General features: G+C 50.1%; 1 protein-coding gene across 12 annotated transcripts in view; it reads left to right on the top strand.

The window, feature by feature from the left end:
* Positions 1-15,634, top strand: part of DELE1 (DAP3 binding cell death enhancer 1) — a 40,575-nt gene that overhangs the window by 13,026 nt on the left and 11,915 nt on the right. For 8 of the 12 annotated variants that reach the window (XM_090064186.1, XM_090064195.1, XM_090064194.1 and 5 more), the window contains 3 exons: positions 310-365; positions 3,793-3,883; positions 5,475-5,617. In XM_090064186.1, the coding sequence (XP_089920312.1) occupies positions 310-365; positions 3,793-3,883; positions 5,475-5,617 (290 nt within the window). Of the gene's footprint in view, positions 1-309; positions 366-3,792; positions 3,884-5,474; positions 5,618-14,456; positions 14,597-15,634 lie in introns of all 12 variants that reach the window. The other 4 variants (XR_016444381.1, XM_090064193.1, XM_090064189.1 and 1 more) reach the window with 2 other exon arrangements.

Here is a 15,634-nt window from a genome sequence, read left to right as displayed (position 1 = left end):
GGAAGATCACCTTTAGACAAACGAGTAATTGAATCAGTGCAGAAGTCACAAGTTGACATGTAATGGTCTGTGATATATACAGGAGGTCAAACTAGATGATCTCATGTACCTTCTGACCTTAAAATTCTATAACGGATCAGTCTAACAAGTTTTATAATAAAACAAGTTGCATGTTCATCTCTGGAGAAGGGGATGTAGAATGGTCGGACAAGGCTAGAGCAAATGGGAATGGGAGGGAAGAGCAAGGTAATATGGAAAAGCAGCATTGCTGGTCCATCAGGCCCATTACAAACTAATTTTTCTTTACAGGGGACCTCTCATTTCCAGATTGCTCCAGCTTAAGGCCAGCCCACTCCAGCAAACAGGTATATTACTCTTTCATCTTCTACTCCTTTTGCAGCTCTTTGGTTTTAGAAAGGGTATGGTCACAAAGCACTAAGTACTGTCCCTAGTACAGTATTAGCAATATGGCTGTGTCCTAATGGAAGCATTCTCCTCCCCCCCCTTAGCCAGGGAACAGGAGAGTCACAGGTATGGTACTTGTGCCCCTTTACTTAAAGACAGACTGCAGGATCTATGTACATTCTGCAGGGTACATTCTCCACCCTTCTCCCAGGAGTTAGTATATAATACACATGCTGCATGGTGGCTTTGGAGAAAACTGCAAAGAAGGGCCAGCCAGATACCCCAGCTAGCAACAGCAGAGACTTCTGGCTATGTGGAAAACTTTCTGCAGCTCTGATTGGATCTTGCTTATGCTGTTCTGAAAATCTGTAACCCTTCTCTCAAAAATATGCTTTGACTTCATGGATACCCCTTTTCTCCTCTGCTCAGTCCCCTGGCCCCTTCTGTTTTACTTCTCTTTCCATTTATTATCCACTCAAAAAAGTGAGGGGGTGTTAACACCCTATTTGTTTCATCTTGTTGGTCATTGCTGGTATGTTCTTACCTTTTCCTCCATCCTGTGTCTGTTTATAATATATTGTTTTTATTGTCTGACAGTAGAGATTAACGTAAAAATGTAACTTAGCCAGCACCTGTGTTTTCAGAATACAGGTTTTCCTTGCTTTATGCTGTACATGCGTTCCTGAAAAACCGCATATAACTTAAATTCGCATAAAGGGAACCCACTTTACAAAGCAACAGACAGGGATACATTCCAAGACCTTGACTGTACTAACCCCCAAACCCATTTCTACTAGTGTTACAAGACAATTTTGGTACTTGCCAACAGCAGACAGTATACACAAGCAAAGGGCACTATCATAATGGAGATGACAACTACAGAAATGGTGTCACAGATGAATGAGGAGCACAGATCCACACGGGAGACTATATCTTAGTGCCCTGACAGCACCTGCAATCTTCTCAAATGATACCCAGACGTTTTGAAGGTTTGGGCCAATTTCCTGGTACCCATCATATCTATGTCAACCCAGTGGTACCACCAGTTGTACATGGGTGTAGAAAAATTCCCTATGCAACCCTAAGCAAGTTGAAGCCTGCTGTCAAAAAGCTGAAAGCTGTGGGAGTCATTACAAAGGTGAGTAAACCCACACCCTGGCTCAATAGCCTTGTGGTCACACAGAAGGACTGTTCAGTACAACTTTGTTTAGACCCACAAGACCTCAACAAAGCAGTGCCGAGGCAGCACTTTTTGAAGATTCCCACTGTAGAAGATGTGCAGAAGAGCTTGTCAGGTAAGAAGCTGTTCACCATTCTTGATGAAAGACTGCTACTGGCAAGTCAAATTTAGACAAGGAATCAGCAGAGTTGTGCATCTTTAAACACCCCATGGGGGTGATACCACTTCAATTGCCTTTGCTAGCTGACTTAACATTAAAAGAAAGTATTCCAGCACAAGAATTATGAGTGCTTTGGTGACATTCCAGGAATCCACGTAATCGTGGATGACATGCATATTGCAGCAGCTACCAAAGAGGAACAGCACACTATCCTGAAACGAGTCCTGGAGAGAGCACATCTGAAAGGAGTAAAGTTTTAATAAGGACAAAATACAGTTTTTAGTAGACAGTGTTGGGTATATGGGCCATATCTTCTCACAAGATTGCGTCAAACCAGATGACAAAGTGGAAGCCATCAACAGAACAGACAAAGGCCTTCAGAGACTCCGTGGAATCCTTCAGTACTCGGCACCATACATTCCATGTGTCGAGCCTGACGGCCCCGCTGAGAGCACTTCTCAGGAATGACTTTATCTGGCAATGGAAACCCAAGTATCAAGCAGCCCTGGATAAGCTCAATCAAACCATCACAATGGCACCTGTGCTCAGGTACTTCAACCCAGCAGAGCAGCTGGAAATCCAAGCAGACGTGTCCAAAGATCGCTTAGGAGCATGTCTATTTCAGCAGAATCAACCAACTGCATGTGCTTTGAGAGCTGTAACACAAACGGAGAGAAATTATGCACAGATTGAAAGAACTTCTGTCATGGTGAAGACAATTGCCAAAGTTCCACCAATATGTATATGGCACCCAGGTATGAGTCCAGTCAGACCACAAACCCCTGGAAGCAATTTTTGCAAAGCCCATAGGAAAGGCTCCAGCATGGCTACAGAGGATGCTGTTTCAGCTCCAAAAATATGACATCCAGATTCACTATACCAAAGGCAAAGACATGTTAGTGGCTGACACGCTTTCTAGAGTCACAACACTTATTCCTCCTCCTGAACCTGATCTTTTCTACTCAGAAAAGGTAATTCACAGTCTGACAGAAACCGAGCTACTCAGTGGCCATTTACTCCAATAGTTACGGGAGCACATTAAGGGCTTGTAAGTCCTTGTCAGACTTTGAGTGCAGCATCTTAATGGATGGCCAAGCAGGCAAAAACAAGTCAAACTTGAACTAAAGCCCTACTGGCCTCTCAAAGACCAAATCCAGCTTCAGGATGACTTGCTTATGATTGGGCAGAAAATAATCATTCCAGGTGGTATGAGAGCCAACATGTTGACATTGCTTCACATGCCCCATCAAACTTGACAAATCATGTATTGGCTTAAAATGAATGCCCACATCGAGTAATGGATTGCAAATTGTGTACCTTGTCAAGAGCTCCAACCCAGTAATTGGAAAGAACCCATGATCTCACATGAAATACCAGACCTACCTTGGCTAGAACTGGCAGCAGACATTTTTGACCTACGGGGACAGCTTTTATTTGATTCTAGTAGACCTATTACTCCAAATACACTCGCCTTCCACCCAAGTTTTTGTTTTTCTTGAGTGCCCCTACTCTGGCACCTTACAGGGTACACATTATGAGATTTTTGTACTCCAGCCAAAAATGTTGCCTTCCCCTAGTTTACACTGATTATTTTTCTGATTTTACAATTGTTTTATCTGGCTACTGTAACTGACAAAACCAATATTTTATGATTACAAGATGTTTTGTTTTAATACAAAGCCTATTTACCTATGTGTATGGAAAAAAAAATACTAGTGGTACTTAAGGGTGTATCATTTCAAATTGGTGGTACTCAGTCTGTCAGTTTTGGAACCACTTTCCTATGCCCCCCTCCCCCCCCACACCCCCACACAATACATGCACACAGATCCTCCCACCATACACACCCCTACCACCATACCCTCCTGTACCCCACCATTATGCACACACACCCATATCCTCCTGCACCCTACCCCCTGGCCAGAGGGGGCCTGTAATAGGAGGATTTTGTGTTGCCCTGAAAGCACCTAATTTTATGGTACAGGGGATTATTGCTGGTATGAGTGAAGTTAAACTGCCTTTTGGTGCCTCTTTCCTCATTCTGTAGGTTAAGACTCAGCAGGAGTGCCTGAAAGGAGCTGTTTCCCAGTTGCAGCAAGTTTTCCAGGCCAGTACTTCTACTGCACTCAATATCCTAGGTAATGTAGATTGCATCCATTATGTTCTTACACAGCAGATTTTTCTTTTCCTGGTAAAAACTAACTGTCCAGCTCTCTCCCTTTTTTGGAAAGCTTCAGACATCTTGCAAGGCTTTTGTAAAGACAGAAGGTGTAAACTCCAGAGAACTGCAATCCCTGTACAAGAGCAAATGTCAGGCATCTTAAAAGATCTACTGCCATAGGGCTCCTATAATCTGATTTTTTTTTTATTGTAATATCATATTTCTATTTAGGCATCCTTGTAGCAAGCCTTGCTCTTTAGCACTCTTTGGTACCAGCAATGGCCATCTCCATTTTGTTTCCTCTGAAACGACCCGTCCCACCTTTTGTAGCTCTTCTGCTGTCGTCCAACATGCTAAACTTTGGGACCAGTTGATGGAGAAATGCAGATTTGCACCACTAAGGAGAAGTTAAGGTTGTGGCAGTAGCTCAAGAAAAAGCAGCTGGTCTCTGGTAGCTGCAGGGCCAGGGAATGTGTAGGGAGCTGAGCTGGACATTAACTGTAAGAAACTCCTCCCCTGCACTCTTGAAAGGTAAATGAGAGAAGGATGGGGGTCTATGATATTCTCAACCACCAGACATGCCCCTTTTCTGGGATAATTCTTTCTGGGTCTGTTTTACATGAGATTATTTACTGTGCAGTAATCTATTGCACAGTAAAGTGTCAACATCTACATGTGTGCACTGCTTACTGTGCAGTAAATTAGTCTGTGCGGTAGTTTACTACCTGTATTTACAGGTAGTAGCTACCTGTGCAGTAAATACTGCATGGTAGTGCATGTGTAGACACTGACCAGGAGAAAATTTACTCCTAATCAGCCCCAACATGAGGGGGCCACAGGAGATGGGCGAACTCCCTCGGTCCTGGTGTTGCTCAGCTCCCAGCTCCCCCCCAGGAGCCAAGCAGCACCAGGACAGGGTAGCTCTCTGCCTGCATCCTGTCCCAGCACTGCTCAGCTCCCAGCTCCCACAGGAGCCGAGTAGCACCAGGACAGGGGAGCCCTTTGTTTCCACCACAGCCCGGCTGTTCAGGGAAATCCCTGCCCAGCCTGGTGCTGGCTGGGAACTGCCCCAGAAGTAGAACAGATCCCAGCTGCACAGAGAAGCCCTGCTGTAGCCAACAGAGCTCTCCTGGCCCCATGTGCATGGGGAGCCAGCTCCATGATGCCTGCCAGCCCCTGGGCTAGCACCCCAGGGGAGCCTAGAGCTTTCTCTGGCTGCTGCAGAGGACCAGAGCAGAGTAGGAGCAGCTCTCTACCAGGCTGCTCCCATTGAGAGCAGATTAGCTACCAACGATGAGCATGTGTAGACATGCTCCCAGGGAAGGCTTACTGTGCAGTATTTATTGCACAGTAAACCTTTATAGCATTAATAGCATGTGGCATTGAGCTTTGGAAAAAAGAAATGTTAGGGTGTTCAGAGCACTGATGGGGCTCACTGTGGGATGGAGGTCAGTGAGCTTGGTGGAGAAAAGTTGAGCAGAGGCTGACAAACAGCTGCTGTGAAACAAAAGTAACACCTTGTACGTTTTCTTGGCTTTTTTGCTGAATGTGCATTGCTTTCTTACCAGGGATCAAAAGCATAAAGGCTGGACACTACAGAGCAGCCTATATCTGCTTCAAGCTAGCAGCGGATCAGGGCTACAACAAAGCCCAGTTCAACGTAGGTCTGTGTTACGAGTATGGCAAAGGCACAAAGACTGCCCTGGGAAAGGTAACTCACTGCATGCTGGGCTGGGACTGGCCTACAAGAGGCCATACTTTGATGTTGTTGACTACAGAAATGTAGCTACTTGTATCTTCACATGCACTGGTGAGCCTTAGTGTTACCAAGTGTACTGATTCTCCCACTGGTACAAGTACTCAGACTGGACAGTCTTGCTGTTCTGCTCAGGTCACATCAAAGTAGTGTGTTTACCCAAATCCAAGATCACTTTGGATTTAAAAAGTGACCCCTCTCCTCTAGTGAATAATTTGGATTTTGTACAAGGAAAATTTTATAAATTTGCTTAAAATTTTCAATGTCCCCATCCCTGCTCCCCCAACCCCAGCACCACCACCACTGCAGTAGGGAGAAGAACAAGCACTGTCAGGGGAGCAGGTGTCAGGGGGCAAGAGACCTGACTTCTGCATGCCCTCTGCCCCATACTTCACCTCCTGTTGCTTGTGCTCCCCCACTACTTGTTCTTTTGGCCCTGCTTTCTTGTGCCTGGACCCCTTGGCACTTGCTTCTTCTCACCCCACCCCCGATCTGCCACTCCACCATGTGCTTGCCCTTGCCATGGGCGGAGCAGGGCTGCAGAATATAGTGCTCTCGTCAAAAAAAAAAAATACTAAATCAAAAGCTGCATGTTGCCAGCTTTAATGGCATAGTTTCCCCAAGAGAACTGTCCCTCCTGAGACAAGCCTTTGAGCTTTTGTAGCCCTTCCCCATTCATAGACACTCTCATCCTGTTCCAAATAATACATGCAGCACCTTTTAGCAGTTGGAAGTGTGCTAGAGAAACTTCCATGATTTGCATGTCAGTATATGTGCAGGTGCTGCTTCATACTGGGACCCCAGGGTGGCCATTTTATGCTAATCTATTGGTGCAAAGGAATTGCAAAATCATCTTAAGCATTGTTCAGGTCCACTGGTATGAGAGAACCTCTACTCTAGGCAACCGCATACAACCAACTTTGGAATAAGAATGGCTACTAGAAAGAGGGAGTACAGCTGCCATGTCTTTGTTCTCCTGCTGCACATTAGGATATTTGAACTAATATAGCTAGATACAAGTTTATAACAGCCTTGAGGCTTTTCTGACTTGCTTGGGGACCACATCAGCACCTAAAATTTGGACTGCATGAACATGTAACCGAGCACCATATTTAACTGCAGCAGGCCCAAAACAGACTTCTGTATATCTACACATGTAATTCATGAGTTTATTGCTTCTGGGCACACCATTTGAACATATGCCTGGGACTACAGCACTTTGAGCTGGGTCTGAGCAGCCCCAGCAGGCAGGGGACCCTGGGGCTGTCCCATTCCCCCACTCAGTGTACTGCATTGGAGCTGGCTAGGGCACAAAGGTGCTCCAGTATGGGGCTAGCCCTTGTGCCCCAGTGGCAGCATCTACACATGCACTGCTGTGGAGTTAAGATCTCTGTAGCAGGATAGTACTGATAAATACAAATACTCCCCTGCTGTGGAGTTAGTTTACTCTACCATGTGTAGATGCATAATGTTTACTGCAGAGCTAATTAATCCTCAGTAAATGTCTTGTGTAGATGTACCCAGTGACACCTGGATTAAGCCAAGTGCCTTGTTTTCAGATAAACTGGATCTTTCAGAAAGGCATGCAGTCTGGATTTGAATCCTTCCTTAGTGCTTTGTTTCTATGGTCAGTCACCTTCAGTGGTAAAAATGTGATGTCTTATTTCCGATTTGAATGTGCCTGGTTTCAACTTCTAGCCATTGATTCTGTTTGGTTGGGGGGGTTGTTTTTTCTTTGATGTCTCTGAACACCCAGTATTTCCTTTACCTCCATGGGTCATTTAGTCCAACCACCTGCCTGAGGCAAGATCATTCCACACAAATCTACATCTTAAACTCTGCATAAGACTACCATCACCCCTGACACAACACAGACATAACACCCTAACCTGCCATAGGTAAAGCAGGGGACCCAGCTAATGTCCTGCTCCTATAAAATGCTGTCAATACATGCTCAAGAGATCTCAGAGAGGGGCATGCCATAGAGGAAGGCAGACGCCTCCAGAGTCCACACCAATTTGACCATGAGATGAAAAATTTATTCCTGACCCCAAATATAGCAGTTGCTCTTACTCTAAATGGAGGGGCAAGACCCTCCAGCTAGGGACCTCCAGCTTTTGGTCCTAACAGGACCATGGGCACATTCCAGTCAAAATCCCCAGCCTTGCCTGTAGCCAAAAAAAAAGCTCAGTTAGGCTCTGGAGCGGTGAGAGATGCGCGGGTGAAGCCTGCTGCGCCCCCGCTCCCCCGAAGCCCCCCAGACACCCCTCAGCAGCCACAGAGCCCCCTGCCGACCCCCAGCACAGCCGGAGCTAAGTGGGCTCGTGGTGGGAAGGGGTTAACTCCTCGCTTCCTGGGAGGAGGCAGCTACGCGGAGCCGGGCTGGGTCAAGCCCCTGCCCAGGCCCCTACTTGGCCCACCCCCCAGGGAGCCACGCGAACAGGCTTTGTAAACAGGCGCTTGAGTTAGGGCGGAGTTCGCACAGGAGAGGGCATGGGAGGGCACAAGACCCTGCCTGCGACCCCCCCGCAGAGTAGTCAGTCCCAGCCATAGCCAGCCTACGAGAGGCATGACACACATGGGCACGTCCCACACCCCGAGGGTCCCCGAGGGCTCTGCGGCCCCGCCATTGGGCACCTCAGAGACGGCCACCCAGACAGAGCCCATGGTTCCGGGCTCCATGCAGACGGACCCCTGGCTCTTGGCTGCAGGGGCTGCCTGTCCCTTTTTCAGGCTCTGGGGCCTGGGAGCATAGCCACCTCCCCTTGCGGGGTCTGCTCCCTACTGGGGTCTCTGGTGGGCCAGCTGGAGGAGCTCCAGGCCACAGTCCAGGGACTGCGAGCTGGAGATGGACTCCTACTGCCAGGCCCTGCTCCCCCGGGAGCTGCAGGGGAGAGCACAGTCTCCCTCCAGGATTAAGGAGGACTCTGGGACCTCCTGCTCTGCCCAGTCAGGGGCATGGACTAAGGTGGTCAAGACCCCTAAGGCCCACCACACCAAGGGCCCTCCCTCGCTGGAGCTTAGCAACAGGTTCGCACCTCTTGCAGCCCCAGCAGAGCCTGCTCAGTTGCCGGCTGCCACAGGCAACTCAGGCTCAACCACAGCTACTGCCCCCGCTCTCCCCAAGACGAAATGAAAGGTGTTTGTTGTGGGAGACTCCATCCTGTGGGGCACTGAGGGGGCAATCCGCTGCCCTGACCCCTTAGCCCAGGAAGTCTGCTGCTTCCCGGGGGCCTGCATCTGAGACATTGCGGAGAGGATCCCAGAGCTCCTCCGGCCCACAGACCACTATCCCATGCTCCTTATTCATGTGGGCACCAATGACATGGCTCGGGGCACCCCCAGCCAGGTCATGAGGCGCTACAGGGATTTGGGAGCGGGGCTTAGGGGTCTGGGAGCTCAGGTGGTGTTTTCGTCGATCCTCCCAGTCTCGGGCTATGGGCTGAGGAGGGAGAGGAGGATCCACGCAGGGAACCAAAGACTGCGGCACTGGTGTCATTGGGAAGACTTTGGCTTCCATGACCACAGCCCGCTCTTTGACGAGAGAGGCAGCGAGCTGCTGGGAAGAGATGGCCTCCACCCCTCTCCCCTAGGGAGGAGGCTCTTCTCAGCCAGGCTGGCTGACCTGCTCCACCAGGCTTTAAACTAAGCCCACTGGGGGATGGGGGGACTACTGCCACTGCTGGCCCGCTGAGCAACCCTTGCAAAGCCAGCAGACCAAGGCACTTAAGGGAGCCCACCCCTGCCCCAGCCCTGGCACAATCTGTGGGCAAGGCAAGACACTTGCCTGCCTGTACACTAATGCCAGGAGCCTGGGTAACAAGCAGGAGGAGCTCATCCTCCTGCTCAGTGCAAAGAATTATGACATCATTGGGATAACAGAGACCTGGTGGGACTCCACCCATGACTGGACCACGGGTATAGAGGGCTATACCCTGTACAGGAGGGATCGTGTTGACAAAAGGGGCGGGGGTGTAGCTCTCTGTGAAGGAAAGCTACATGTCCCTGCAAGCTGATGTTGGCGACTGGCATGGACAGCTCGAGACCCTCTGGGTAAAAATTTGTGGGGAATATGGCACAGGGGACACAACGGTGGGAGTCTACTACAGACCTCCCGCTCAAAGTCCTGAGCTTGACCAGGAGTTCGCCCGGGAACTGACTGAGGCCGCTTGCTCCAGGACCTTGGTTGTCATGGGTGACTTCAATTACCCAGACATCTCGTGGGAAGATCACTCAGCAAAATCCGAGCGGTTGCAAAGCTTTCTCTCATGCGTGGATGACCTCTACCTGACTCAAGAAGTGTATGGGCCAACGAGAGGCAAAGCGCTGCTCAACCTGGTACTGGCTACAGGGGACGACCTAATCGGCGACCTAGTGATCGATGGGAAGTTGGGTGACAGCGACCACGAGCTGATCACCTTCACCATCCACCGTAAAGCTGGCAAGTCAGTCAGCAACACAGAAGTCCTTGACTTCAGAAAAGCCAACTTTGACAAGCTCAAGAGGCTTGTCGGTCAGGCCCTTAAGGACCGTGACCCCAGGGAGATGGGAGTTCAAGAAGAGTGGTTGCTTCTCAAGGAAGCGATCCTCAATGCACAAGCTAAATCTCTTCCAACACAGAGGAAAGGCAGCAAGAAGGCACAGCAGCCCTCCTGGCTCTCCAGGGACCTAGCGGACCTCCTGCGGCTAAAAAGGAAAGCCTACAAAGGATGGAGGACGGGATTCACCTCCAAGGAGTATTATTCTGCACTGGTCCAGTCCTGCAGGGAGCAAACCAGGAAAGCCAAGGCTGCAACTGAACTCCAACTAGCTTCAAGCATCAGGGACAACAAAAAGTCCTTTTTCAGATATGTGGGGAACCGGAGGAAAAGCAAGGGCAAGGTTGGACCCCTGCTAAACCAGATGGGGCAACTGACAACTGATGCCCAGGAAAAAGCCAACCTATTAAATAGGTACTTTGTGTCAGTCTTTCATCAGTCCCATAGGACGCCCATGCCTGCTATGGGACAGGGTGATCCGGGTGATGGGGATCCCCTACCCTCCATAAATACTGACCTCATGAAGAAACGTCTTGAGAAGCTGGATACCTTCAAGTCAGCCGGCCCTGACAATCTGCACCCTAGGGTACTCAAGGAGCTGGCAAGCATCATAGCCCAGCCACTGGCACGGATCTTTTGAAAACTCCTGGTGCTCTGGTGTGGTGCCCAAAGACTGGAAGGAGGCCAATGTGGTGCCGATCTTCAAGAAAGGGAGGAGAGTGGATCCGGCTAACTACAGGCCCATTAGCCTGACTTCTATCCTGGGGAAGATCTTAGAAAAGTTTATTAAGGAGGCCATCCTTGATGGACTGGCCCAGGCTAACATCCTAAGGGATAGCCAGCATGGGTTTGTTGCGGGTAGGTCTTGTTTGACCAATCTCATTTCCTTCTATGACCAGGTGACCTATCACCTGGACGAGGGAGAAGAGATTGATATCGTATATCTTGACTTCAAAAAAGCTTTTGATCTGGTATCCCATGATCACCTCTTGGCCAAACTGGCCAGTTGTGACCTTGGCTCCACCATGATCCGCTGGCTGGGAAATTGGCTCTGTGGTCGGACCCAGAGGGTTGTAATTGATGGCAGTCGCTCATCGTGGTGCCCTGTGACCAGTGGGGTCCCTCAAGGCTCTGTCCTGGGACCCATACTGTTCAACATCTTCATCAATGATGTGGACATCGGAGTCAGGAGTGGACTGGCCAAGTTCACCAATGACATCAAACTTTGGGGCAAAGCATCCATGCCAGAAGATAGGCGGGTGATCCAGGCTGACCTGGAGAAGCTCAGCAAATGGGCAGATGAGAACACGATGGTGTTTAACACCGAAAAATGCAAGGTTCTCCACCTTTGGGAGGAAAAACCTGTAGCATCCTTATAGGCTCGGCAGTGCTACGTTGGATAGTACTACAGAAGAAAGACTTGGGGGTCATCATTGACCACAAGATGAACACGAGCCTCCCAATGCGATGCTGCGGCTAATAAAGCGACCAAAACACTGGCTTGCATCCATAGATGCTTCTCGAGCAAATCCTGGGATGTCATTCTCCCCTTGTACTCGGCCTTGGTGAGGCCGCAGCTGGAGTACTGCGTCCAGTTTTGGGCTCCACAATTCAAAAAGGATGTGGAGAAGCTTGAGAGAGTCCAGAGGAGAGCCACGCGCATGATCAGAGGTCAGGAAAACAGATCTTATGATGACAGGCTGAGAGCCATGGGACTCTTTAGCCTGGAAAAACGCAGGCTCAGGGGTGATCTGATGGCCACCTATAAGTTTATTAGGGGTGACCACCAGGATCTGGGGGAACGTTTGTGCACCAGAGCGCCCCAAGGGATGACGAGGTCGAATGGTCACAAACTCCTGCAAGACCGTTTCAGGCTGGACATTAAGGAAGAATTTCTTTACTGTCTGAGCCCCCAAGGTCTGGAACAGTCTGCCAGCGGAGGTGGTTCAAGCACCTACATTGAACACCTTCAAGAGTAAATTGGATGCTTATCTTGCTGGGATCCTATGACCCCAGCTGACTTCCTGCCCTTTGGGCAGGGGGCTGGACTCTGATCTCCCGAGGTCCCTTCCAGCCCTGATGTCTATGAAATCTATGAAACAGCCAGTGCCTCTGAGGGAGGCTTAAAAACTCATTGATATGTAATAAAAAGCGGGGGGGGCTGGAGCAACCACCAAAGCCCAGAAGCATAGGAAATCCCCATAGTACAGTGGTCTCCAACCTTTTAATGAAGATCACTTTTTGGAACTAAAGGACACCCCAGGATTTAACACATGCCTGCCCCACGCCATTCCCTGCCCCATGTGCCCCTGGACTACAGAGTGTCCCAGACCCGGCCAGGCCTGGGCCCAGTCCCACTTCTGTGCCACAGCTGCACTGAGCTGTGCTCACCTGGCAGCCAGAGAAATGTGGTGCAGAGCCCTGGCCTGGCCCAGCCAGTTCTGGAAGTCTCCACAGTCCAGGGTACATTGGGGGTGGGCTCCCACTGCTGGGAGAAGCCCTGGGGGCCCATGCTCCCCCTCAGTCTGTGCTCAGGATGAGGCAGCTGCTGCAGGCCTCCTGCTGTGCCCCGGGCACAGCAGGGAGGCACAGGCTCATGGGACCTCTGCCAGGCTGAGTCATGTTCTTCCTTCTCCCCCTCCCCCCCGCCAACAGTGTGCCCTCAGAGGACCAGATCTTCCCATACGTAGCTGGACCGGGGCTGCTCCCACATGAGTCTCCACTTAGCCAAGCCTCGCTGCACCCGTACATAGCCAGCTTGCAGTGGGGCTTAAGGTGCAGCAGTGGCAGCCTCTGCCACCCCCACACCCTTGAAGGAACCCCTCAGGCTCCAGTCCTCCCAGCACCCCGCCGGGCTGGGGCCCCACGGTCAGCCACTCACCACAGAGGCCTCAATCTGGCCCCATGCCTTCCTTCTCCCACAGATTGCCCTGCTGGGGCTGGAGGCCGCAAGTGTGCATGTGCATACATCCAGCTGTCCCCCCAGCCCAAGGTCTACCAAAAGAGGCTCCGGGATCCACCTGTAGATCAGGAACTCTGGGTTGGTGACCACTGCCATAGTAGAACATAGGTATAGTTACAGCTAGATCATCCCTGACCAGTGACTATCTGATCTCTTCTTGAACACCTCCATTGATGAAGAGTTCACAACTTCCCTAAGCAGTCTATTCCACTGCCTCACTATTTTAACAGTGAAGAAGTTTTCTGGCTATCCAATCCGAATTTGTTGCTGCAACTTCAAGCCATTGCTCAGCATCCTACTTTCTGCAGCAAGAGAAGAAAGGTGCTTTCTTCTTCTTTATGACAGCCCTTCAAATATTTGAAGGGTGCTATCATGTCCCTCTTAAATGCCTTAATCCCAAGTAGTTGTAAAAAGAAATACAGATTAGGGTTCTAGGCAACATATGTGCTTGTGACCAAAGGTCCTCATCCTGTTGCACAGCAGTGCTTCTCTCTCTCTTTTTCCATTACTGGAAGGTGAAGACTTCTAGCCCTAATGACTATAGAGATAAGCCTGAAATCACAGCTGAAGTGTCAGTAGCTGTGACAATGCCCATCTCAGTCTGCAGCTAGTCTGAGCCAAGAATTTCAACGTACAGAAGAAACTGTACCTCTCACCTCCAGGGGTAACTCTGAACTCTAAAGATGACAGTTAAACTGCCAGCATTCAACTATTCTCTATTGATTGTACAGGTCATACATCTAAAAAGCTTCTCCCACAACAGCTGCTGCATGGTTCTGAGCAAGTCTCCCCTCCCTTTTTGAAATGGCTTTAAATGTATGCATCTGTACACTGTGATGTTACACTCTTACCTTCAAGAGGTTTAGCATGGTTTCAAGTGCAGGGAATGTGGCCTTCAGACAGTCTAAGTACTGGAACCAAAAGGATCGTATCCTACTCTGCCTTCCCTGCTTCTGATGCTATCCCGCCTTCAGATTCCCAAGCTGCAAAAGTGCTTTGAAAAAGCTTAAAAACATAAGCTGCTTCCTTAATATTGCTCTTTTGTATCAACCATTTCTCAGGTTACTATGAGGATATAATAGGGTGGCATTGTGAGGGTTGGGGGGAGGTATCAGTCATCTATTCTGTGAACGTATGGATTTGGCTTTCCTTAGACGTAGCACCTGTTCACAGGGAGACCACCTCCCAGAACAGTTCTTCTGGGATCAGGGATCTGGGTTTTCCATTTCCCACAGAAAAAACAGATTTTCCCCCCTCCCCCTTACCTGAATAAAATGTAAATTTCTCATTTTAGCAGAGAAGCCCATGGATTTTGCAGTTTTGCAATGAGTCCTCTCAGGCTGACAGAGTTGCAGCCTGTAAGGGGCTGGGGAGAGCAGGAGGGCGGTCATGCAGGGGACGCCTGCCAGGCAGCCTGGAGAGCAGCTCCTGCAGGTAAGCTGGGGGTGGGATTGAGGCCCCCATAAGGAGGGAGGGAGGGAGTTGGGCAGGGCTGGGGCTGCTGCCTAGCCAGGTGATGCATGGGGCTTGGGGCCCAGACCCGCAATGTGTGGCTGCAGGGCCCCAGCAGGGAGTGGGGACCAGTTCCCCACCGTTGCATGCACTCCCAGAGGAGGAAAAAAAGATGTTTTCCCCAAATCTGTGCTTGGATTGGATGTGGGCTCAGGCTCCTGCCCTCCCCTGGGGCCCCTACAGCCCAGCGGGTGTGGCCGAGCGCTGCAGGCACAGTGTGGCCTCACAGAAGAGCTACTTGCCACTGAGCTCTGCACTGCCCTGGTGATGCATATCCCATGCACACCCCTGCACCTTAGCCCCTGATCGTGTAGGGGCTGCATTATCAGGGCAGCATGTAGCTTGCAGCATTCCTGTGCACAGCTGTGCTGTGACCTGCAGCACTGGGTCATGCATGCTGTGCTGCAGAGGCCCTGGGGTAAGAGAACATGGCAGGAGACTGAGCACACAACTGCACCTGCCCCATGCACAATGTGGGGGTGTGGGTCCCTTGCCCCCCACAGGCAGCATCAGGGAAGGTGGGGGTGGAAGCCAGGCTCCACCATTGCAGCAGCTGGCTGCAGACCCAGGTCCCTGGCCCCATAACTCTGGCAGCTGCCCCACCCCACAGGGCTGGGGGAGCAAGGGACACCCCTTTAAATTAAAATACAAGTCTTAGATTTTCACGGGGGAGGGGGTGTTATTAGAGAATTAAGTCAGGGAAAACTAGGATCCCTGGTGATCATACCTCAAGCCACTTGAGTATGTGTGTGAATGGTATGTTACAATTTGCCTGAGGGCTTCAGTGGGTGATTGTGGATGGGGCTGTGCAAGTCAGGTAGATGTTTCTACTACTTGGGAGAACAAGCCAGTTTATGGTGTAGTGGGTTCGGAGTTATTGCTTAGCTCAAAGTTCTTATACACTATATAGTCCTTTATTCCCAGGGCACAGTTGTCCTACTATTATACCAATCAGTCCTC

Source organism: Crocodylus siamensis, chromosome 10 (assembly GCF_052110815.1).
Source record: "Crocodylus siamensis isolate JL-2025a chromosome 10, ASM5211081v1, whole genome shotgun sequence".
NCBI classification, from domain to species: domain Eukaryota; kingdom Metazoa; phylum Chordata; order Crocodylia; family Crocodylidae; genus Crocodylus; species Crocodylus siamensis.
The sequence above is the reverse complement of the archived record's forward strand: the minus strand, read 5'-3'. Positions and strand labels throughout refer to the sequence as shown.